Source organism: Pagrus pagrus, assembly GCF_965226575.1.
Source record: "Pagrus pagrus genome assembly, chromosome: 12".
Classification (NCBI taxonomy): domain Eukaryota; kingdom Metazoa; phylum Chordata; class Actinopteri; order Spariformes; family Sparidae; genus Pagrus; species Pagrus pagrus.
Window position 1 is genome coordinate 21558471 of NC_140196.1, and position 24030 is coordinate 21582500.

The 24030-nt window shown below is 41.8% G+C and overlaps 3 protein-coding genes and 1 long non-coding RNA gene across 4 annotated transcripts; 2 read left to right on the forward strand and 2 right to left on the reverse strand.

Annotated features, from left to right (window-relative positions):
- Positions 1–1309: 1309 nt before the first annotated feature.
- LOC311267101 lies at positions 1310–4452 on the reverse strand. The gene is made up of 3 exons (XR_014623791.1): positions 4368–4452; positions 2167–2322; positions 1310–1867 (listed from the first exon to the last, which is right to left on the reverse strand). It is a non-coding gene; the product is annotated as an uncharacterized lncRNA (long non-coding RNA).
- A 228-nt stretch (positions 4453–4680) lies between these two features.
- On the forward strand, positions 4681–6918 carry mgst3a (microsomal glutathione S-transferase 3a). The gene is made up of 6 exons (XM_084369951.1): positions 4681–4780; positions 5257–5382; positions 5578–5651; positions 5778–5835; positions 6036–6108; positions 6213–6918. Exons 2-6 carry the CDS (start codon positions 5266–5268, stop codon positions 6350–6352), a joined length of 462 nt encoding a protein of 153 aa, XP_084226077.1. The 5' UTR covers positions 4681–4780; positions 5257–5265; the 3' UTR covers positions 6353–6918.
- Positions 6919–7186: 268 nt separating this feature from the next.
- Positions 7187–14428, reverse strand: LOC311267099 (uncharacterized protein). Its single transcript, XM_084369950.1, has 5 exons — positions 14290–14428; positions 12280–12555; positions 9697–10008; positions 9436–9602; positions 7187–8418 (listed from the first exon to the last, which is right to left on the reverse strand). The coding sequence occupies exons 1-5, from the start codon at positions 14354–14356 to the stop codon at positions 8374–8376; spliced, it is 867 nt and encodes a 288-aa protein (XP_084226076.1). The 5' UTR covers positions 14357–14428; the 3' UTR covers positions 7187–8373.
- Positions 14429–14809: 381 nt separating this feature from the next.
- LOC311267096 (importin-13-like) lies at positions 14810–23953 on the forward strand. The gene is made up of 22 exons (XM_084369947.1): positions 14810–14906; positions 15077–15201; positions 15944–16069; positions 16263–16903; positions 16978–17118; positions 17213–17354; positions 18244–18410; positions 18604–18724; positions 18885–19032; positions 19216–19397; positions 19474–19500; positions 19624–19758; positions 19983–20129; positions 20239–20319; positions 20438–20575; positions 20670–20766; positions 20841–20893; positions 20976–21042; positions 21384–21442; positions 21548–21637; positions 21750–21931; positions 23461–23953. Exons 2-22 carry the CDS (start codon positions 15133–15135, stop codon positions 23543–23545), a joined length of 2898 nt encoding a protein of 965 aa, XP_084226073.1. The 5' UTR covers positions 14810–14906; positions 15077–15132; the 3' UTR covers positions 23546–23953.
- The last annotated feature ends 77 nt before the right edge of the window (positions 23954–24030 follow it).

Below are 24030 nucleotides of genomic sequence, written 5' to 3' on the forward strand. Positions count from 1 at the left end.
GCGCGTTGTGGAGTGATCTCACGCTCTGGAGTGAGCTGGGGCGAGGGGGGAGCTCTGGGCAGTGGAGCTAATGGAAATAAATGTTTTTAAAAAATGGCATATGGAGGTCAGCAAAGTGAAATTGATGCATATAGTTGTGGATGAAGGTCAGTGGTCCAGCTGCAGGCACAGTGATCACCATCTGCATGCCTCAGGTGGCTGCTGCATCCTTATATGATGGAAACTATACTAACTATACTATTTATCAGGCTGTCTCAGGTGTGTGTGTGTGGAAGTGGAACAAAGAGGCAGGTGCACCTGACACCTGGGCATATCGTAGCGTATGTGATCAGATCACACAGGTTTTCAGGCTTTGGAAACAAGAGAGTGGGGCAATGATAACAATGTGTTGTTGTCTACACAACTCAGACCTATATGTGCAATGAGGCTTTTACAATACAAAACAAAGACTGACACATCAGCCATAGGCAACCCCCCATTCAACCCATACCCATATACATCCATCATGTGATGGGACGAGATGAGTTGGGACAAGGTGGTCTCAGGCAGCAGTTGTTTTCCTCCTCTCTCCAGTCTCAGTATGAGTCCAGAGTCTATTCTTGGTTCTCTGTGTAGGTGTTGAAGTGCTGAATCAGACTCAGCATGATGGAGGAGGAGGACAGATGTGCCGCTGACAGTCCGTGAAAGAAACCACCCGGGGTCGACAGTAAACAGCCTGCTGCACACTGACCACTTTTTCTCTCACACACACTGCCTCAGAATGAAGTTTAGCCTTTTATCCTGTGTGTATTCCTGGCTGTCAAAAAATACATGAGGAGGGCTGTAATCATGTATAACCTAATGCTTATTCACACTTACCATCCTGTGGACTGAACTAATCCACACAGCTGTTTTTTGTAAAGGATATTCAGTGACATTATGAGGACATCTAGTGACGAATATCTGGTATTGTTTTACACAGTGAGCAGCTGCCATGTAACAGTCCTCCTATATCTTTTCTGATACATGGTTTGCAGCTTAGCAGGTTAATAATTACACAAGACCCATTAGGACTATTCAGATGTATCTACATAATTTAAAGATACAATATGTAAGAATTTAAATTCAAGTCATTCAAAAAGTTACTAACATTATCAACAGAATGTGAAAATCAGATATACCAGGCTGAATTTAGGCAAAATGTGTATAACATGATATCTAGGAGATTTCCATTTGATGGAATGGTATTGTCATTAAAACAATGGCGTCTTATTGAATATTTCCCTGAACAGACTGAACAGAAGAAGACAATTTTAACAACCATAAGGGGCAATATGCAATGAATTTAGTTGAAAACATTCAAAAAATTAACCAAAATTATCAACAGAATGTGAAGAAATATCATGTTGCAGCGATATCTATTGAGGTTAGCAGGCTAACTAGCCCATTCTGGCTCCTGTGCTTACTGAGCTGACTAGCTAATAGCAGGTACATTTAGCAGCTACAGTTGGCAGCAGTTAGCGGTGATTCTGGTGAAATGCTGTCCTCCATTTGTTTTGAATATGAATTTGACAGGATGTCAGTTCATATTGCACTTTTATAAGGGAAACAAAGGGGAACACATACAGTATGTTGTGGAGTCAAATGAAAAGACCAAATTGTCTCCATAATTAGCCAGCAACCACAACAGGTAAAACGAATCTCTTCAAAATACAGGCTACGTGTCTTCTCCTTTAAAGCATGACCTCTTGCATGTCTTATACTCCATGTCTTGAACTTTCTCTATGCATAGTTCCTCTCCTGGCATCATGCAGTGGTCACTGGAATGATTTATTGCCTCTTTGACACACCTCAACATTTTTTGCACTGTCATTCCATGATGGATCAACTGCGAAAATTCAAAGGGAATATCTCAGTATAAAGCACACTGTCAAACAAGTGTACAAATGTGTTTGCATTTCTAATCCCTTGGCTTAGAGTCATGTCTCACTGTAGCTGCAAGGACTTGTCTCCCGTGTTTATCTCTATGGATAATCTGCATTCATAAAACCTGTTTTAGTTATAACAACGACTGACATGTGGGTCGACTGCTTCTAACAAGTGTTGACAAGTTCTTACAAGAACATAAACATCTGTAATATACTATAATATAATATTGTCTGACCCCACTAACAATGGTCTGCATACCTCCACTTGACCTGATATGTGATACAGGAAGCCCAGGCCTGTCAGATCCCGCCTCACCGCAACAGAGGGCAGATTTTCTGGCTGCCTTCTATTAACTTTACCAGGACCACGGCCCTGTTACTGTGAACTGGCTCAGCGGCACAGCTTAATGGGCCACTTCAAAAGGAGAGAGCCATCATTAATGTTATTACTGGAGCCTGTACTTTTCCTGCCAAGTCAAAATATCTGCCATAAAAAGAGATTGTAAATCTGACACTGTGAGATAAATGGACTCCTTATTTAACAAATCGATCAGTCACACACAAAGCAAATCCTATTTCCTGTATTTTGGACTCTTAGATCCATCGCTTCATGTCTGCAATATCTGATAAGAATGTTGAATAATCTATTTTATGCATGATAAAGAGGTTATGGAGGAAATCAGAGAGGAGGAGGTGGATCGATCTGCAACTCTTAAATGAGATTAATTTTTCTTTTTTTTTCTCTTTGTAAATAAATTCTCTAAACTTTTTGTGGAAGAGAAATCACTGTTTCTCTATGGCACTACTGGTGTCTACTTGTGACTTGTTTTTGGCTCTAAAAGTCTCATAACCTAATTTTTATAAATATGTGAAACCTTATGAGGTGAAATTATTCACAAAAAAGCCCAGAATAGACCCAGAGTCAATTCCAAATATATGATAAGTGATACTATGTGTATTGTACTGCTGCTAGTTGTATTAATATTTAAAATGTTACTTTAAGTATCAAAAGTAAAAGTGTTTTATACTGTCAGACCAATATACAGTGTTTTATGAAGTAGTCACACTTGAGTAAAAGTAAAGATATTGTGTAAAAATGTTACTTTGGTAAAAGTGAAAGTCACCCATTCAAATAGTACTCGAGAAACAGTCTTAAATTTACTGTAATTAAGTATCAAAAGTACAAGTACAAGTAAATCATATATTTATTTGCATGTACAGATATAATGTGCGGGTTGACACAATGCCAACCTGGCTGATTATTAGATCCAGTATTCAACATTTTGAATAATATTTTTTATCTGATTGCTGATAAATAAATAAATTCATTTAAAAATGTGCTACTTTGGCTCTGAATAAACTGGTTATGTGCAAAGTAACTAGTAACTAAAGTTATCAAATAAATGTGGTGGAGTAATGCTGCCTTCATGTGCTATGGTACAGATGGTATTTTCCATTTGTGATCTGGTATTTACCAGTGCGTTGTGTTCATGTGCTTTTGGTGTTGTACAGAGAAAATAAGCTCCTATTGACATCTGTTAGCATCTGCTCTGGGGAGGTAAAACCAAACCATAACGGTATTTTAAAAACTGACACCGAGTGTTAACGCATCATATTACAATTGTCAATGGAGCAACACTTTATAGGCTCCAAAAACTATCCACTTACAGTGGCAAAACACGTTTAGTAGTGTACATTGCTTACCATTCACAAATCTTTTGTTGCTCGCCGCCATGTTGAAAAGGTGACAGGTTATCTCATCTCGGCAACTCGGGCATCAAAAAATTCTACGAGTTGCCCAGTGGAAAATACCACATGAGAGGGTGTTCATGTGCACTTTTCACGTCGTCTTTTGGTATTTACCATAAATACCATAGCACATGAAGGCAGCATCAAAGTACAATATTTGCCTCCAAAATAAAGTGTAGTGAAATTAGCAGAAAATGTTAATACTCAAGAAAGTACAACTACCTCAACATTGTACTTAAGTATTTGAGTAAATCACTGACAAATTGTTTGATATGGCAGAGCAACACATATACAGAGGCTATTGTGAACTGTGCTTCAGCAGTGCAGTGCTTCCAGCTAAATGCTAACATCACCATGCTAATATACTCACATGCCCGTACTGTAACCATAAATGCTTAAATATTGGATGTGCTTAGTTACATCCCACTAATGCCAATATATTAAATCAGTGTAATATTATTACTGATGCTTTTGAAGTGTCAGTAGCACAGTTGGTCGAGGTGGAGCGAATTTGAACTGTTTTATATAGTGATGGGTAGCTTAACCTATATAAACGCACGGTATTTTACATGGTCGTCACATGTTTTGTATGTAAAAGCTCCGTCTGTAAAATAACTAGCACCTACAGCTGTCGATAAATAAACGTAGTAAATATTTCTGGCTGAATTGTGGTGAATTATGGACCTACTGTACTGAAATAAAGTAGGTTACCTGAAGTCTGTCCTCTGAAAGTTAGCTCATCCTACTGCCTCTGCCTGGGACTCCCCATATTGTGGCTGGTTACTATGGTAACGTCAGGTGGTCTAACGCGCATGTCAGAACTCGAACTGTTTACATGATGAAATGTTGCCGTCGTGCCGTGAAACACTGACTTTGCAGAAAGTAAAAACCGGATGCTCCCGTGAGATTTAGCACATATAAGCTATAAAAGCTGTCTGGTAAATCATTTTCTAAAAGACAGACATTTTGTGAAGTAATCTTACAAGCGGCCACCACGCCCTCGCGCCGTGTACGTGCGTTACGTAAGCCCCGACGCACACACGGATACATTTGAGTCGGTAACTTCAGTGCAGTCGCAGTGTTTGAGTGCTCCAGCTGCTAACCTTGTCCTCTGCGTCTGTAAGGTACTGTAAACGCTTTGTATTTTTATGAGTTGTGTTATTTTACAGGCTTCCTCTTATATGTGTTGCTCTAACATTAGCGACGCCGCAGTTATCCTTGTTTGACCTTTCTGTTTTATGGTGTCCTTGCTCTCCACTTTTGGTTTTACATCCTGTTTTCACCGCTTTGACAGACTTATAAGTCATTTGTCTGACAGAGAGTAAAGAAGCATACAAGTATTTGAATGTTGTGCATTCATATGAATTCAAAAGCAGCATTTTCTGTTGTTTATGTGCCTGAAAAAATTTAACCTCCTTTTCCCTAGCTGTAGCAAAAATGACAAAAGACAGGCTTAAATAACAAAATAGGAGTTATTCCCTTGCAAATAAGTCAAAGGTTGAAATGATAGAACAATACATAAATGCAGTGTTTGTTTTTTGTTTGTTTTTTTACTTTTAATAACAAAACCTTATTTGGTTGTTATTTTTCCTCTTTCAAGTGCGCCAAGATGGTTGTGCTGTCCAAAGAGTATGGATTCGTGGTGTTAACTGGCGCTGCCAGCGTGATGATGATTGCACATCTGGCCGTGAAAGTTGGCAAAGCCCGCAAGAAGTACAAAATTAATGTGAGCAGAAGTATTTGTGTTTAAATGTATAGCAAAATACAGCCCTCTCTTTCTCATTCATACTAAAATCTGCACCCACACATCCAAACAACACTTCAACAGCTCTGCTCTTTGTTGGTCTGGTTTATAGCCTGCTGCACCTATTTTGTGGCTTTTGTAAATCACTTTGCCTATACAAATGAACGTGTCTTACAGTATCCTCAGATGTACAGTGACGACGCAGAAACTGGAAACATTTTCAACTGCATCCAGCGTGCACACCAAAACACGTACGTATGGGCTGAAATGAACTTTAATTCACACCCACTCATTGATATTGCACCACGCTTTCATGATTCATAGTAACAGTGGATAAAAGAGGTGAAAGTTAACATGCTGTTATCACCTCTCACCAGCCTGGAGGTCTACCCCGCCTTTCTTTTCTGCCTCACTGTTGGTGGTTTACATTGTCCTGTAAGTAGATTTTTGCACTTTAGCACCAACATACTGCTACAAAAATAAGTTCCATGCATTAATTGCTGAGTATTTTTGTAATCTTTAACAATTACAGCACAAAATTGGAGTATGACTGACAGGAAAATGTTGCGGGGGATTCTGGAAGATGTATACTTTTCTCATAAAATCCTAAATTCTGAATATGTTATCTATCACAGCGTCTCGCCAGTGGACTTGGAGTCGTATGGATTATTAGCAGAGAGGTGTACGCGCATGGGTACTCCTCAGGAGGTGAGATAATGTTTGCAATGCCACGCTTCATTTAACATTTTCTGCTTTTGTAGCATACAGCAGTGTGTGATGGTTCTATTATTATTACTTTTCCAATTTATCAGATCCTAAAAAGAGAATGCGGGGAGCGTTCGGGAACATAGCCTTGCTCGGTTTGATGCTGACAACAGTCAACTTTGGGCGCCACCTGCTCGGCTGGACAGGACCAAGACGGCTGGGCGCCTTCCGTAGACCTGACTGTTAGGGAGGAAGAAGTCGTCAGGGTGGGCTCATCCAGTCATTCGCCTTATAATCAGAGCCACTCTACAAAACCCATTTATAATCTGCACCATGTATGCTAACCTCTGACCAATATAACACTTGAAGCCAGGTGAAGTTCATGCTGTCGGGTGACCTGACCGGTTCTCCAGGCAGGGAAAAGCATTTCTGTATTGACTGATTGGCACTCCCACAGTGTGTAAGACCTGTCAGTTATCTTGATCGCATGTTCACCTGCGCCCTGATTAGCTGGCCTCATGACTTTTCATAGTATGTCTATTTTTGCATTAAACAAACGGAAGATGCTGTAAGAAAAAGTGAATATTCAGAAGCAAGTTTGCATTTGCTGGGCATAAAAAGTCAGTTTTGGTACACTAATGAACTTTAACCTTAAAAAGGTTAGTCAAACATATTGCTGTTGTCGATTAAAAGAGCATCCAGTCATCATGACTATCTTTTTTTAATTTTTTGTGCTGTCTCTCATACTGAAAAAAAGAGTTTTGACATTTGTCACACTGATGATATTAAATATCACACATTGGTTATAAAAGATCTGGTGTTTTTTTTTATTGTGAGGTGAATGGGTATGGACTGAATGTGTGTGTTTAAGGGAGCGGCTCTCTTTTTAATTGTTCAAAGTCCACATTTCTTGTCTGGGCAGGTGGATTTATATCTTTGCAGAGCTGCTGGCCTCTCAACCAACTGCAACAGAAAATGTACTTCATACAATGACTCAGCATAATGCTTCAGCACTCACCCACATACTATAGCTGTAATCAAAGGTCCCACCCTCTGCATATGTGACACGAGGCTTACAGCATTGTGTTTCTGTTTTATTATCAAACAGGAAATCCTTATATCAATAAATTCTTACAGTCCATTTCAATGGCATATTATCATACATCACTGTCGGCACTTAACAGTCAAATAACTCAGAACACAATAGGTATAGTTCAGCACATTTGCATGATACTCCAGCTAGTACAGATACCGACAATCTAAACTTGACAACTCTCTTCTCTTTGTCTCTTATCATTTAAACTAACACCATATGCAGAAATATTCTCTATAAATATGAATTTTACAACACGTTCAACAGTAATAATAGTGTTTTACCTTTACAATTTACTCATTAAAGTGTTTGTTTAGTGTAGTAAGGTCTCAGTGTGCACTGGTGGATTCAACATTCATCATCAAAAACAGAATTCAATTGATGACACGGGTTTCATAAACTACACAGTAAAAGGCTGCAACAATAAATATTTTCCACATGTAATTTAGGGTAACATAAATTTTAACAATTGAGAAAATTGGTGTGTGTGTTTTTTTCCATAAATATGGCTTTTGAACTTCTGATTTTTGTGAAGATTTCCTGCAACACATGAGTTTTAAGACAACACGTACAACCTGGCAATTTGGTTTGAAAGTGCACTTGACTAATATTTGGTCATCTAGGGGATCATAATTTTCCTCCATCGCTTTAGGCTTGTTGGTAACCTTCCCCATGTGTCTTGAAGCACTTGATATCCTCACTCTATCTTTGTTGCTTACTCCTGTTTCTCGCTGGATAACCTGAGGTTGTGTGTTAATTACATTGGAGGACTTCATGCAACCTTATATTCACATTACCTCTGATGTCCCCCAGGGGGCACTGTGACCATTCATGCCACTTTAAAGAGCTGTGCATACAAGAGGAGTCAGACAGGGGTACAGAGGTAATATTACTCGCCTCAGGAGAGAGAAAGAAAACAAAACGTTTCCACCAGACTGAAAATCGGCAGAAAATTAAAGGGAATGTGGAAAAAAAAGTACTTCTGAATCCTCTCATTTAAAAGACTTTCTCATTTAACCTCAGATAAACATTTTTATCAGTGGCCCAAGGGGGAACTCATCTGCAGGGATGCAGCTGCATCCAGGCAAATGCTTTTCTCAGATCCACACCCATCTTCTTTCTGTCTGCTTGCTTCTGTTCTGTGAACAGTGGAAGTGACTGACGAGATGCTTCTCTCAGTGGGTGTACCTGGAGAGTGGCGTGTCCTCCATCAAATCATCCTGGAGGAATTTAATTAAAACAGGATAAATTTTATTGTGGTACAGTTGTTAAGTATGACTTTGTAAGGTGAGAAACGATGCAGTGACGTGAATGCTTAAATGCTCAGTTGTATTTTTTTTTTTTTTTTTTTTTTTTCCAGGCATGAGTGATGAGTGAAAAAATACCAAAAAAAGGCGTAGAGTTGTAAGAATACAAAATCACATGTAATGCGTTACTGAAAAACTTTTTCATCTTTGTGTTTGTTGCTCATTTAAATTTTGAAAAAAAATGTTATGAGTGATTTGGGGTTGCAATTAAAGGTCCAGCAATTTAGTATTGCACTTCCATTAAGTTGGGTGACTGCGGAGAGGTTTTTGGTGCGTAAATACTTTAACATTTCCGTTCAAGCAGCGCTCGAACCCAGTTCAGACAGCGTTGAGTTTGAAAGAGACTGAAGTAAAAAGATTTTAACAAGCAACCACTGTAACACTGCCACTGGCCTCCATGTCAAGATCCAATCCTTGCCAGCTGGCTAATCGGTACTGTGCATGTGCAAATCTCAACAGAGATAAGAAAGAAGTGAGATGTCTCACTCTTTAGCTACTTCCATCATCAGCTCAGAGGTATATGATCTGTTGCTTTCTACAGTCTCTGACCGTGCGTTGGTCACGACAAACATGACAAAACAAAAAAACAAATGAATAGAAAACAGGACAGGGAAAACGCAATGGGAAAAAAGTTGATGCACCATTTTGAAGGTTAACCCTCATTTAGAAAAGCAGTGCATATGTGCTAATTTTGGAGTAAAAATGGTATTAGAAAACTTGAAAAACCTGAACTGAGATGACCTTGATGACATCATCAGGAGTTATTTTCTCTGACTTTAGACAGCTCCGTTTACAGTCACACCAGATAGTGTACGACTGTTTTCACTGGCTGAGTTGTACTCCTCAGGACAAGTTAACAAGAAGTGGTGGAGTGCCCCTTTTACCCTTCCTGTATTTTAATACATGTATACACAGAGAAGTGTTTCTTACCATGGGTAGATCCTGCAGCCGATGAAACTCTGGGTGGTTCGTCCGCTGGCGGAACCTGAGAAAGAGGACGACAAAGACGATGGCAGTGGTGACGATGAACACTGACAGCAGTCCAGCCAGCAGGGGGTCAAGAGGGGAGCTCAGGCGGTAGTGAGGCCTCTTTAGATCTAAATGACACATGGACAAAAATAATAAAATATAATGAGAAAATGAAGCCAGTTTAGAGGAAAACAATGCTCTCTCTCTTGTCCATCACCTGACCTTCATCTCCAACATTAAGCTCAGAGGGGACTTCCCAGTGTGTTGGCACTGCAGGCCCCCGGCCCGGAGCTGAGGTCAGAGGGTGTCCTGTGGTTGTCGGCTGTGTGGTGGCTGTGGTCAGTGAGTCAGACTGTGGCTGGATGGTGGAGGCGTGGGCTGTGGAGTGTGCATCCTGTGCCGTGTGGGCTGGCTGAGATAAAAAGGTGGTGAGGGGATCTCGGGTCAGGAGGGCTCTGCCGTCAGCGGTTGAGAGGTGCTGCAGAGTGGTGGTGCTCTGCATGGTCGGTGTGGATGAAAGGACGTCTGCAGCAGCTGAAAGTGGGGATGGGAGGGCAGTGCTGTATCAATTCAAAACAGCACAGAGGATTCTTCAAAGGAAATGGACCGTACACACAACAGCCAGAGATAACCCTACACCACCCTGCTCATGACAACTGATCACTGACATTAAAGCTGATATACAGGGTGGTTTTGTTGTCGCATGCCACTTATCCTGCAGACAACGCAAAAAAAACTCTGTTAAAAAGAGCCAGCAGTGTGGCAGTGACCCGTTTCACACACTGTTTGTATTTTCATGACCCAAATCAGCAGCATAATAACAGTTCATGATCTGATATCGCTGTGTTGGTGTTTGTCCTGGTCCATCATTGCAACTCGTGTTTTTGTGATGTCATAGCTTTGTGTCTCAGGAAAATGACTGGGAAAACATTGGAGAACCAAATTTGTAGCATTCGGTTAAGAAAGTGAAAGTTTCTACTTCAACCCAAACCATGTTGACCAAGCATTTAAGTCCAGATAACTGCAGGCACAACACCAACACCAGTCGCAAAGCTGTGACATCACAGCAACGTGATTGGTCCGTTGCAATGGTAGTCATGGAACAACACTAAACGGTTACCGGTGGTGGTCATTACTGTTTTTGCAGTGGCTGATTCAGAAAAACTACAAATAACCACTTAAAATCCTCCACCATCTTTACAGCAACATTATGTAGGAATCAGCATTTTGTGTAATTTGGCGCCCCCCACAGTTTCTGAGTGCTACACCACTGTCAATGTTATGTGATGAAAACTTGTATGTTGAAGCGAACATGTATGTAACGCTGTGATCAACGCTGTTAAATGTATCTTCTAATGAACACACTTTAAAGGAGCACTATGTAGTTTTGGGGAAGAATTTTAAATCAGAAGAAAAAGATCTTCAGTGACTTATTTCTTTTATAAACAAACTAAATAAGTAAACTCTTTGTTTTCATGACTGAATAAATAAACTGACCTTAAAGGACAACACATTTTCATACTGTTTTATACCTTTCTAGCTTCAAGTGTTCTGGGACGTCAGTCAGTTCTTTATTATTATCTCTGCCAAGGTTATGTCTTCACCTGTGTCTATTTGTTTGTTTGTCAGCAGGATTACACAAAAACTACGGAACAGATTTCCATGAAACTTGGATGGAGGACGGATCTCGGCCCAGAACAGACCCCATTGACTTTTGGTGTGGATCTGGAAAAAGGCACTGATCCAGGAATGTTTTCTCACTTTCTGTAAAATTGTGAGATAGGCCTTAATAATGTTTGGATCTGGACGATCTCTGAGTGAGTACAATTTTAAATGGATCCAAATAGAATCTGGATCTTGCAGATTTAAATAGGTTTCATTTGATATTAGATTAGGCTTGATTGAATTAAAGGGGGCTGTTGGGCCTTGGTGGAGACATGCGCTCTACTGAGGGACATTCATTCATTTTCTCTGTGAAATTACTCCAGAAACATTAAGTTTCATGTTCACTGCCTTTTTTGCCCCTTTCACCATGAGTAGCCTATACTCTTACGCAGCTTTAAGCACATGTGTTTGCTTACATCACGTTTGACAGCTCATGCTGACAGCTGGGGAGACGGGTGGGAGAGGGGTGTGTTCAAGGAACTTTGTACATTCTGTAATTACAAGTCAGACTTTCTACTGTTTACATGTAGGACAGAATGAAGGGGGCAGTCATTAGTGCGAGCAAAATGGGCTAAAGATAAAGGTGACGTATTGTAAAAAGCTGATAGGGCAGAATAAAAGCGAAGCAAACTGAATTAGTGATGTCATTTTCAGTTTTTGAAGTGAGAAACTCAAACAGCACTTTTTGCCAGGTGATGACCTCCGCATTATTCCACATTAAACTACAGGGACAGACAGACAAGTGATGGCAACAGGTTATAAAGGGGGCGAGAGTGTGATCTGGAAGGTGTTATTGTTTGTTATTTCTGAGCGGCTCCAAGAGGCAACATGGCATCAGTGGACGGGGTTATAAATATACCTGTTCCTAAATACAACACTCACTCTCAATATCGGGCCAGTCATTCCTGAAACGCTGCTGGCAAAGGAGCTGAGTCTCAGGAGTGAGTCTGTGTTTGCAACACGGCGTAAGTGTGTGGGATGTTTTATTTTGAAAATCTGGTTAAAGTAAACAGACCTGTTGAAAAACTTTAGATGCGCAGTAACAGAATTATGGATGATGACCATCATTTTGGTGTTTCCATATTTCAGTAAAGGCTAAAAGAAGCATATAAACACTGCACATAGGTGTGTCTTGGTTACCTGAAGGTGAAGGGGTCATGATGACAGTTACATCCGTGTGTGGCGATGAAGTCACTGCAGAACTAGTGGTCAACAAATGTGTTTTATATACTTCATTTGTCATAGTCTCTGAATGGACCGTCCCTTCAGTCTTGGAGAAGGTAGAGGCTGGAGTCGAGGTTTCGTCTCCGCCTGCAGGATTATGTGTCTGCTCATTGCCAGGATCCTCTGTCAGGTCAGGAGACGCTGAGCTCCCAGCAGGACTCGGGAGGGCAGGAGGCAAAGCACTGCTCTGACCTGTGAAATCAAAGATAAATAATAAACAGTTCAATTATTTGTTTGTATTCATTTGTAATTACTTGTTGTTTCCAACTGTTATCTGAGTTGATGGGATTTGGATGGAGGGGAGGTGTTTATGTCAATGTGTTTATTGTTGTGTCTTATATGTAATTTATATCAAATTGTGTAAAAACATTTACCTAACAATTCCAGAGAGCATGGTACGTAATATCTTAGTAGTAGCAGTAGTATTTTATATTCAGTCATCACATATTATACAATAAATAAAACAGTATAGACATTATAGTTCAGGTTGGCTTCCTCAGCAACCACTTCTAAATCTCATGAGATTAGTTTGAAACAATTGATATTTGAATTGTTCTTTTGTCTTTGGTGTGGTGTTGTTGCATAATCCTGTCTGACGCTACTTTTTTAAACGTAACTTTTTCTATTTTATTGTATTGGTCTTAGTGTTGTGTATTTTTCATTATGTTGTTTTAATTGTCTTTTAACTTTTTCTGTATATTTTTTTTTATCTTATTAGAACATGCAAACAGTCAATGTATTAAGTAGTGACTGAACAGGCTTAGTAAGAAGCAATATGCTTAAACATATTTAGTTTATTATCACTGAAGACAAAGAAGTGACTCAAAATGAGTAACTGCTTATTAAATAGTTGCAGATTCATTTTCAGTCAATTCGATTCAAGCAGAAATTGAATTACTCTCCTCATTGCAACTCTAAAACCCCTGAAAGTATTCAGCTTACTATCATAAAATTCCAGAAAAATCCGCAAACCCTGCTTGTGAATGACTCATCCGAGTAACCGATCATCAAAATAGTAAATACACAGTAATAGTAAATCTTCTGTTACCATCTAATCGATTGATCCGCTGACACCATGCAGTCTTCTCATGGCAATATTTGCAACTTTATTAGTAAAATGTGGACTGAAAGCAGCTGAGTGTATTTTGCTGCTGTTCCGAGATACAATGAGAAGTCTAAATGACGTCTGCATATATGACAAGCTCTGATGATGCCAGAAGAGTGATGGACACAAATCAGAATCATAAAAACAAATATTCAGATGTCAAAAACTAAAATATTTTTCAGTTTATTATCATTGAAAAGTATAAGTGTAAATAGTAAGAACTGCCTATAGTTGCAGATTAATTTTGATTTTGATTAATCTCCTAATTGCAATTATAAAACCAACAAAATATTCCGTTTACTCTTCACCACACCCCTGCCCAACAAATGACTCGTCTGATTAATCGATTATCAAAATGGCTGGGGATAAATCTACTGTCATCAACTAATTGATTGATCGACTGACACTGATTGCATTCTTCTGGGAGCAATGTTTGCAAGTTGAAATAAGACTAAAATGAGATTATTGACAAATTACTGACAGTAAACCTGCATGGATCAGCATAAAAGTTCTCATACATAAACAGCAGACTGGTTGAAATAAGTCAGAATAAAACGAGTAACCACACAGACACTCTGCTGAGCGGACTATAAAGTTAAAGAAAGAATAAACTAAACATTTAAAAAAAATAATAATAAATAACAATCAAATGAAACCAACAGCCTGCAGCTCTCTATGAACTTTCCAAAGCAGATCGATGGCCTGTCTGGAGCATCATGTGCTCACTGAAAAGGAGTCCAACTCACGTCAGCAGTCTGTCCTCATCACACACACACACACACACACACACACACACACACACAGAAGGGATGGCAACTTACCTATCGTCTGCGATGAGCCGGTAAGGACCACCATTACGCAAAACACCAAATGAATGTCAGCTCGCATCCTCCCTCGGTCTTCCCCTGCAGATCACAATGAGAAAAAGACGCACCAGAGCAGCGGGGTTCTCCGCGGCGGCTCTGCTTTTTAGCTCTGAGGTTGTTTCCGTTACGTGATTTGACAGGGCACATCATCAGCGCTAAAAATATCCTGAGGGAGTCGGGCAGAAGAGAGGTAGGGGTGGGGCTGCATGGCGGCGGCGGCGGCGGCGGCGGAGAGAGCACACAAGACGCGCGCGTTTCATCCCCAAAGAGCCACCACTGATCCCTCTGCACATTTCATCCCTCCGCGTTCGTCCCGTTCACTCATCTCTGCGTCCATTCCTCTAGAAAATGCATCAGTTGGCAGCCCGCTGTCGCTCCGCTGCTCCAATCAGACGTCAGTGCGTCAGAGGCGCAGCTGTGTGCGTCAGGAGCGCCTGTTGTAGCCGCGGAGAACTTTCACTATTATAGGCTTGTTGCGATATCACTTCAGAGACACTGGACAGTGATAGGAGGATGTGTGTCGGTGTCCGCCGGCGGAAATGTGAGACCACAACTCCTCAGCCCCCACAGAGGTCAGTGTGTCGTCACGCCTGAGCGCACTGCCCACATGTGTACTGTCCGGACAGCTGAATGACCCGCCGCGTCCTCTGTCAGCGTGCTGTCACACACTTTTAGAGGACACGCTGCTCACGTTTTTATTGCTTCTTCTTCTTTTTTTTCTTTTTTTTTTCTCCCCGCACAGGCTTTAATTTGTGGAGGACACCCCGCAGCAACAGGAGCGCACCTTCCTTCCTTCACATGGAGCCTCCAGCCAATCCGGGAGACAGCCCGGTGGAGTTGGAGCTGACGGTGGAGAACGTGGAGTCGGTGAGTGACTTGTTGTCAGTAATGAGCCACTTCACCGGACGGGTGTGTGTTGGACTGAGCCCGCAGAGCGAGCTCCTGTCGTGTCATTCAAAACACCCGAACTCACTTGAACGCTCGTTAACCAGCAGAGCCGCAGCATCATCTCTTATTAAACCATAATGTTTTATTTGATTCAATAACTCGAGTCGGAGTTAAACAGCTGCACTTCGTCCAAGTAGAAAACACTTGTTTGTTCATTGTGCTTCAACATGTCCGGATCAGACGAACTGGACCTTTTTGTAACATGAGACCGGCTATAAGCATATGCTGTCCTAATAATAACTGACACCATGTGCTTTGGATTAGTTGCCATGACAACACATTTCTTTACTCCATTAAAACAATCGGTCTTGCAGCATGCAGGATTATTAATGCCGATTGTGGTCACACTCACTGTCAGTCTGTGTAGGTGAGGCTCAGATGCATTCATGGTCATTAGTGTGTACATGCTCAGACACAGTGCAGAGGAAATATGGAGACTGATTGTTGAACTTGGTTGAACTTAGTATGATTATTAGAGCCCGACCAATATATGGATTAGATGTTAATATCAGGAAATAATGGCCTGCCCCAGATATAGGCCTGTCTTATTTTTAATTTCAGTCTCTGCCCCAATAATCAAGTATAACTCCAGTTTTCATGATTATATATCAATATATTGACGGTTTCTTCCATTTGTATTGCTTCCTCTCTCCTCCTCCAGGCTCTCTACCAGCTCTACTTTGACCCGGACATGGAGCATAAGAATGTGGCCCAGAAGTGGCTGACCCAGGCCCAGGGCTCGGCACAGGCATGGCAGTTCTGCTGGGCCCTGCTTGACCCTGACAAGGTCTGTTGTCGAGCGCTGATCAGAGCTTCAAAACGTTTCATCAGAGATTATGGTCTGCAGCAGCTTTTTTGTCTGTTACAGCAGTGGTTCCCAAACTTTATGACTCCCGGCCCATTGAAATGAAGCAATAGGCACCTGTGACCCCTCCTAAGCGGTAGCCACTGTGTCACAGTATCTTTCTGTCTCTTTGCAGCTCCCAGAGGTGCAGTTTTTTGGCGCCAGCACCCTCCACACCAAGATTTCCCGTCATTGGAGCGACCTCCCCGCAGACCAGCATGAGGGCCTCAGGATGCAGCTCCTCTCCCACATCCTGCACTTCTCCCAGGGGCCCAAAATGGTGCTGACCAGGCTGTGTGTAGCCCTGGCCGCTATGGCTCTTAACTTAATCCCACAGGCTTGGTCCCAGCCCGTGGCGGACATGGTGAGGGCCTTCCAACCGCAGAAGCTGGACCCTGAAGCTGGCTCTGGTGCAGAGGCCAGCCAGGACCCTCATGCTCACTGCCTCACTCTGCTGGAGCTCCTCACCGTTCTTCCAGAGGAGTTCCAGAGCAGCCGCCTGGCTCAAGCTCGTCGCTCCCAGTTGAGGGAGGCTCTGGCTGGGGAGTGGGCGGTGGTGTGTCCCATGCTGCGCCAGCTCCTCCAAAGTCAGGACTCCTCGAACAAGGTGAAGGAGAAGGTGCTCCGCTGCCTTTCCAGCTGGGTTGGGCTGGACGTGCCGTTAGGGGAGAGTCACGAGCTGGTCCAGGACTGTTTCACCGCGCTGTCCAACCCAGAGCTGTTCGACACAGCCGTGGAGACGATAGTTAACGCCATCTCGCAGCCTGACTGCCAGAGGTGAGAAACACGCTGGAAGTTCATTACGGTCGCAGTCACTTTTCAGGTGTGTGAATCAGAACGTGTGTGTGCAGGTACATCGATGCTCTGGTGAGCTTGATGCCTCTGGTGCTGGGACTCCATGACCAGCTGAAGACAGCGGCTCAGGACGGGAACATGGAAACATCACATGGTATCTGTCGTATTGCTGTCGCCATGGGGGAAACTCACTCCAGGTACCAATGATGCACACACACACCTCCATCCTGTAACCTGGCTTCAGTAAATTGCTTTTATTTGTTAATTTTTTTATCAATGTGTTTATGACAGGGTTTTGTTGGAACAGGTGGAGCACTGGCAGGAATATCTGGCTTTGGTGAACATGATTCTTTTCTGTACCGGCGTCCCCGGGCACTACCCGGTCAGTGAGACCACCAGCTCCCTCACACTCACCTTCTGGTACACGCTGCAGGTAAGATCAATGCATGGGATAAATACATGTTTAGTGGAACTTTTGCTTTTATTTCTTTCCACATTAAAATGTTTTTTTCTTTTCAGTTTGGTAACTGAAAAGAAAAAACAAAAAAACAAAAACAATGCCCCATAGCTCTCGATAGCCAGCAAGGGAGTGTTAGCGGCTAGTTCGCTACGTTTAGCAAGCTCGCTCTTTTAGTCTAATAAAAACATAATTAATTAATTATTTTAAATGTTACAATCACATAAACAAGCAAAATAGCTGTCAGAAACTTACCTCTGTCCAAAAATACTACCCGGCCGCACTTATTCCTCACTGCTGTGTGCTTTTTATTGCTAACGTTAGCCTCTGAGTCAGTCTGTTGCTGCCGTGGCAGTTCGTCCTTCGAGTCAGGGGCTGTGTGCTGTGAGTGCAGCGCATTGTTGTCATCGCTAACTATACCAAGTTTCTCATATCTCAGTTGAAAGTAAGAAAACACCCAACATTATCATAATTTTTGTAAACAAACATACCGTTAGTTCACACCGCTATCAAGCTAGCATGTTAGCACTGGGAAATTTTAACTGCACTTTCTCTACCATTGTTGTGCCACGAGCTAAGTAGAAGCTAGCATCCACCTAGCCTTGTGGAAGACTACAGTCATGTGCAGTGCTGAGTGCAAGCAGGTGTAGAGAGACGGGCAGGTGGGCCGTCCAATCATTTCATTCAGGCTGAACGAAATGATTGGACAGGTTAATAAGGTGCCTTCAACAACCACAAATGCCAGATTTTTTTTTCCTCTTTTTGTCAGAACATTTGATTTATTGATTGCTGAGCTTTAACTGTGAAAGTGTGTAAAGGCTTTAGTAACCAACGGATATTTCTGATGGCTTTCTTGCATGTTCAGGATGACATCTTGTCATTTGAGGAGGAGAAGCAGGCAGTTTACCTGCAGGTCTACAGGCCGGTGTACTTCCAGCTGGTGGACGTGCTGCTACATAAATCCCACTATCCCTCCCAGGACGATTATGCCTCCTGGTCTTCTGATGACAAGGAGCAGTTCAGAATTTACAGGTAAGACACAAAATCAAAAGCGTGATTTGGAGCTGGATTTCCTTTCCTTTCTAAAATACAACTAGACGAAAAGTCTGAAAGGATGACCGATGTGATCATGTTGAGGCATTTCTGTTAATGTGGCTAAAAACGATCGCTACATTTCGATCTTTGGATTTTATCTCCGACTATGTTTTGTTGTTTTGCCTTTCAGAGTGGACATTTCCGACACCCTCATGTACGTGTATGAGATGTTGGGGGCAGAGCTGCTCAGTAACCTCTACGATAGGCTGGGCAGACAGCTGATGGACCCACAACAGTCTGCGGTGTGGCAGGTAATGGCATTAATTTCTGACTGAGTATCATCATGTACAGCATTTTCTATAAATTGTTGGTTATTGTCGACAGTGGACAATAACCAGGGATGGAGTATGAATACATTTCCTCTCCTGCTCTCTTGATTTCACACCACACTTTGTTTTCCTCCGTCTTCAGGACACTGAGGCCTTGTTATTTGGCTTCCAGTCCATAGCTGAGACCATAGATGTGAACTACTCGGATGTTATCCCCGGTCTCATCGGTCTGATCCCCAGAATCAACATTAGCAACATTATGCTGGCTGACACCGTCATGTACACCATAGGTACATACCTAATAGACACATCGCAGATCATCCATTCTTACTCAGATATTTTTGGTGGTATCTTCAGCGATCATTATTATTATCTATAGCCATAGATGTACATCTTTATGTGCCCTGGACTCAACTGTATCACAACTGTTTATTTTCACTGCCCATGACATGTACCTCTTTCTCAATTTTCAGGATCCCTGGCTGAGTGGCTGGCCGACCACCCTGTGATGCTAGGTGCCATATTACCCATGGTGCTTCAGGGCCTGGTGAAGCCAGAGCTGTCCGTGTCCAGCGTCTCCACTCTGAAGAGGATCTGCAGGGAGTGTAGACACGACCTCAGCCCCTACGCTCAGGACATCCTCACTGTGTCACAGGTCAGACTCACAGCCTTTTTTTTTAAAACAAGGTGTGATTTCTTGTCTGTGTATTAACACTCGTGTTCCTCTGCAGGATGTGCTGGTGAAAGAAATCCACAAGGTGAGTAAACAGCCTTCAGCATCCATCAGATGTATTCTATTCCAAACATGGACGCACCAGCCGTCTCTGCGAGGACATGATGTATGATGAGTGCTGTGTGTGTTCCTGTGTGTCTGTGTGCAGAGCAGCCAGTGCATGTGGTTGATGCAGGCTCTGGGTTTCCTCCTGTCCGCCCTGCCGGTAGAGGAGATTCTGGTCAGACTTCACTCTCTCATCACTCCTCACGTCCAGCAGCTGGACACACTGGCCCAGCAGGAGGTAAAAGAAACTCATGCAACTACAGAAAGGCCCCAAAAATACTACAATAATTACTGTAGTTGCGGTGGTTGTACAAACTGGGTATATCATGTACACTACATTATACTTGAAGTATTATTAGCAACTTTTACAGTAACAAGAGTATCATCAGCTGTCACACTTTCCACATAACCTTTCATCAAGGCTACATATCCCATACCCATTCACCTCATGTGCCTTTACAGCCTAATCCTACGAACAAACAGTCCATCATCCACATCCTGGGGATGTTGTCCAGCCTCTTCACCACTCTGGACATCAACAGACAAGCAGACAGCTTAGAGGGAGCCTCCAGCTCCAGACCCACTCCCTCACAGAGCACACGAAACCCAGTGAGTTCAGCCATACAAATGGAAGAGATTGAGCATGAAATCACCTAAACTGTTTCTGGTTGTTAATCAACCCTCTCACTTTAATTTCTTATCTCCATTGTTTTTTTAGGTTGTTGTTGTGCTTCAGCAAGTCTTCACGTTGATCCAGACCATCCTGAGCAAGTGGCTCGACGACTCGGAGGTAGTCGAGGTAGGAAGGTTTTACTGTTTGCTTCGATATGCATGTGTGCGATGTGCGTGTGTGCAGGTATGATTTATCCGTGTGCGTCCGCTGACTCATTCCCAGCTCTCCCTTCCCCTCCCTGCAGGCAGTGTGTGGGGTATTTGATAAGTCGGTTCGAACCCTCCTACACGATTTCGGGCCCATGGTGGCTCAGCTGAGCGGGATGCTGGGGCAGATCTACAGCGCCTTCCCACAGGCCTCCGCTCTGGACCTGGCACGGCAGGTACGCCCGCTCAGATCCGGGCCCTGGAAAAAACATGTGATGGAGACTTCTAACATGTTTGTGGGATCAACTTTCACTCTCTCTTTTTGTTTAGATGGTTCACATATTTGCTGGGGAGGAGCAGCACATCTCAAACATCAAAAGCCTGACTGAGGTGTTGACTTCTGCCACACTCAGTATATTTCAGCAAGGTAATAAACGCCTGCAAAGAATTTTTAATTTGCTTTTAGAGAAAGTATTGTCTCATCTTGTACTTATTTCACAGGTCCACGGGATCATCCTGACATTGCAGAATCGTTTATGCACCTTCATGCTCAGGTAAGTTGAATATTCCTCTCCGTTATTGTGCACATCTGCATCTCACAGGAAGCTTCGCCCTAATTACTTTGTTTTTCTTCAGATTCTTAAGAGGAAGCCTGATTTGTACCTGTCTGACCAGTTGGATGTTAAAGCACTGTTTTACTGTGGTGAGTATCATTACATGTTTGAACTGTCTGCAGGTGATTCTCACAGATAAGATTCAGTATCTGATGTAGGAAAAGGATTTTTTTGGTTTATTTCTGCATTCTTCTGAAGACCAGTAAAGTCCAAAAATGGTATCAAAACTGATTAAAATGAATTGTGTGGTTTGATTCAGTGCAATGTGTGGTCAAATTCAAAATTGCTGAATTCATTAAAGGATAACTTCAAGGGTGAAAATAAGGTTTTTCCAAAGAAAATTATGTTTTCTCTGATCCTGTTACATTTGTGTGACTCACTATCTGAAACTTTCATTTAAAAACAAATCTTTCCATCTTGTTTTCTACAGGGGTTTTATCACTGAAGTTTCCAGAGACACCCACAGTAAAAGCTACTTGTCTCTTCTTTGTAAGTCGAGGCAGAAATGTGCAATCTAAAGTTACACTGTGGTTTTGATCTCACGCTGACTCATCAGCTCATAGATTCTTGTTATTTTTGCCCTGACCCTGGCAGACAGAGCTGCTGCCTCGCTGTAAAGACATGCCCTCGCTGGGTGACGTGTTGCAGAGAGACGGAAAGCTCCTGATAGAGACCATACTCGAGGTGAGAGACATGAGACTATTTATCATTAGTGAACTGTGTAACTTATTCCAGACATTAAGTCTCATTTAAGACCCTCTTTTAAGCTTTCTGTATGTTTTGATTCCTGTCTCAGGCGGTTGGCGGCGGCTCGCCTCGCAGCCTGACGGAGCACTTTTCCGAGGTGTTGTTGAGTCTGAACAGACACTGTCCGGCTCTGCTGTCCCAGTGGCTGAAAGAAACACTGCAGACCCCTGGATTCCCCTCCGCCCAGGTCTCCACAGAGCAGAAACACACCTTCAGCCAGCAGCTTCTGAGGTAATAACACATCCACTAACAGTTTTTAAGAATAGGTGAATCAAACATCAAAATTGTGTTTCTATTCGCAAAACAGCAATTGCATGTTTTAAAAAAGGGGACAGCAGTGCAAAAACAGGACTGTGTGAGAAGAACCATAAATGATGAAAAGTGAAATGACGTTTGAAGTTGCTTTCAGTGCATTTGCAGTCTTGAAAGCACTTTCAAGACTGCAATATGAGAAGCTGTAATATGAGAAGCATGCGCCTTGAAAATAATTGGTACTGCAAGATTAAAAACAGATGATTTCTAGATTTGCAATAAATAAAAAGCACGCATGCCATAATTGTTGGTAGCAACTTGGGAGACTGCACCATTTCAAACACTCTGTATTGACAGTCATAATGGCTGTCATGTTTTCTATATTACTGGATGATGCTGTCACTTTTAATTGAAACGTATATCCTCATCACAAATCATAGACATGGATAACAGGTTTGCAGTGATGGAATGTAACTAAGTTTATTTACTCAACTACTGTACTTCAGTACACTTTAAGGTACTTGCACTATCTTAAAGGAGACATATTAGCCAATTTCAGGTTCATAATTTTATTTTGGTTTACTACTAGAATAAGTTTACAGGCTTTAATGTTCAACAAACACATCAGTTTTCCCCCCCGCTCTGGTTTAGCTCCTGTCTCTTTAAGAAAACCCAGTCTCCTCTGATTGGTCAGCTCACACACACCTGACCCACAACAGAGCAGCTGTGCTTAATCAAATGTATGGCATAAATTAGGCAAATGTGTGACATGGTGACGTAGTATGATGTCACAAAGTTAGAGGCGGGACCACTGACGAGGCGTTTCAGGAGCAGTGTTATTTGTGGGAGAGAGGAGCTTGTTGGTGTGGACTGACCTTTTTTAACTTTCAAGATCTTTTACATGCAACAGAACATACTGTATATAAAAGACTGAAGAAAAGGGAAAAAACAAACATTAAAAAAACAAAAAAAACATGAGGTCTCCTTTAATACTTTGAATATCGCAACTTTATACTTCCACTGCACAACATTTTGGCGTAAAATGTAACTTTTACTTCACTCAATTTATTAAATGACCTAATTTCTTCATTACCAATTGAATGCTGCATTAGAGCCAAAGTAACACTCTTTAAAATTAATTTATTAAAAAAAAAAACAGTTTCTGATGATCTGAAAAATGCTGAATATCAGATCCAGGCTGAAGATGAGTCGTCCAATATAATTCACAATTTACATGCTTCTGAATATATGTATACTTTACTTTTACTTGTACTTTTGATAGTTAAGTACATTTAATATGTTACTTCAACACTTTTACCTGAGTACTATCCGTATGGGAGACTTCAACTTTTTTAAAGTAATATTTCAATATGATGTCTTTACTGTCATCAATGTATGACTTTAGGATACTTCTTCAGATTTGTGCCAAAGTGATACAAATATACAGTGAAATATAGCAATGTCAATTGTTTTGACAAATCTCCCTGACATCTTTTTCTTCCCTCCAGGGAGCAAACCAACAAACGTCGAGTGAAGGAGATCGTGAAGGAGTTTTCTCTGCTCTGTCGGGGCCTGCAGGGGTCTGGATACTAGATTATTATTAGATTGAGCTGGCAGCACTGTGACTTTTTACTCCTAAATAAGTCTAAGAGATTGTGAGAAAAACAGGAAACACAAACCTAAATCGGTTTCAATGATAAATGGTGCCAAACAGGATTTTTTTACTTGGGTAGGTGACACTGGACTATCAAGAAAACTGTTTGACTTGGACTGAACCGAAGCAAAAACACAGATAAAGTGGGCCTTTATTAGGATGAGTGGGCCCTCTGTGTATCATGTTTTTAATAAAAATACCTCTGTCACATCAAAAGCTGGAAAAAATTATGGGAAAAAAGCATCACGTTGCTTTTTTTTTTTTTTTTTTTATCTCCAGGCGTGGATCCAAACCTCTGCTCCATCTGACAAAAAACACCAATAAACAGTTTGTTCTTTTCAGCTGCGTGAGCAACTGTGTGTGAGTGTTCTCTTATTTATTGTTTCTCTTCTGTTGTATACTGCTTGTAGTTCACACATTATCA

Excerpts from the sequence above, each read along its gene's own strand:
- mgst3a (XM_084369951.1), top strand. The coding sequence starts at position 5,266 with ATGGTTGTGCTGTCCAAAGAGTATGGATTCGTGGTGTTAACTGGCGCT. Across the intron at positions 5,652-5,777 it reads CAGCGTGCACACCAAAACAC|CCTGGAGGTCTACCCCGCCT; the intron begins GTACGTATGGGC and ends ACCTCTCACCAG. Across the intron at positions 5,836-6,035 it reads TTGGTGGTTTACATTGTCCT|CGTCTCGCCAGTGGACTTGG; the intron begins GTAAGTAGATTT and ends TATCTATCACAG.
- LOC311267099 (XM_084369950.1), bottom strand. The coding sequence starts at position 14,356 with ATGCGAGCTGACATTCATTTGGTGTTTTGCGTAATGGTGGTCCTTACC. Across the intron at positions 12,556-14,289 it reads CGGCTCATCGCAGACGATAG|GTCAGAGCAGTGCTTTGCCT; the intron begins GTAAGTTGCCAT and ends TTGATTTCACAG. Across the intron at positions 8,419-9,435 it reads GGCTGCAGGATCTACCCATG|GATGATTTGATGGAGGACAC; the intron begins GTAAGAAACACT and ends AAATTCCTCCAG.
- LOC311267096 (XM_084369947.1), top strand. The coding sequence starts at position 15,133 with ATGGAGCCTCCAGCCAATCCGGGAGACAGCCCGGTGGAGTTGGAGCTG. Across the intron at positions 18,411-18,603 it reads GAGCAGTTCAGAATTTACAG|AGTGGACATTTCCGACACCC; the intron begins GTAAGACACAAA and ends TTTGCCTTTCAG. Across the intron at positions 20,576-20,669 it reads CTCTGGACCTGGCACGGCAG|ATGGTTCACATATTTGCTGG; the intron begins GTACGCCCGCTC and ends CTTTTTGTTTAG.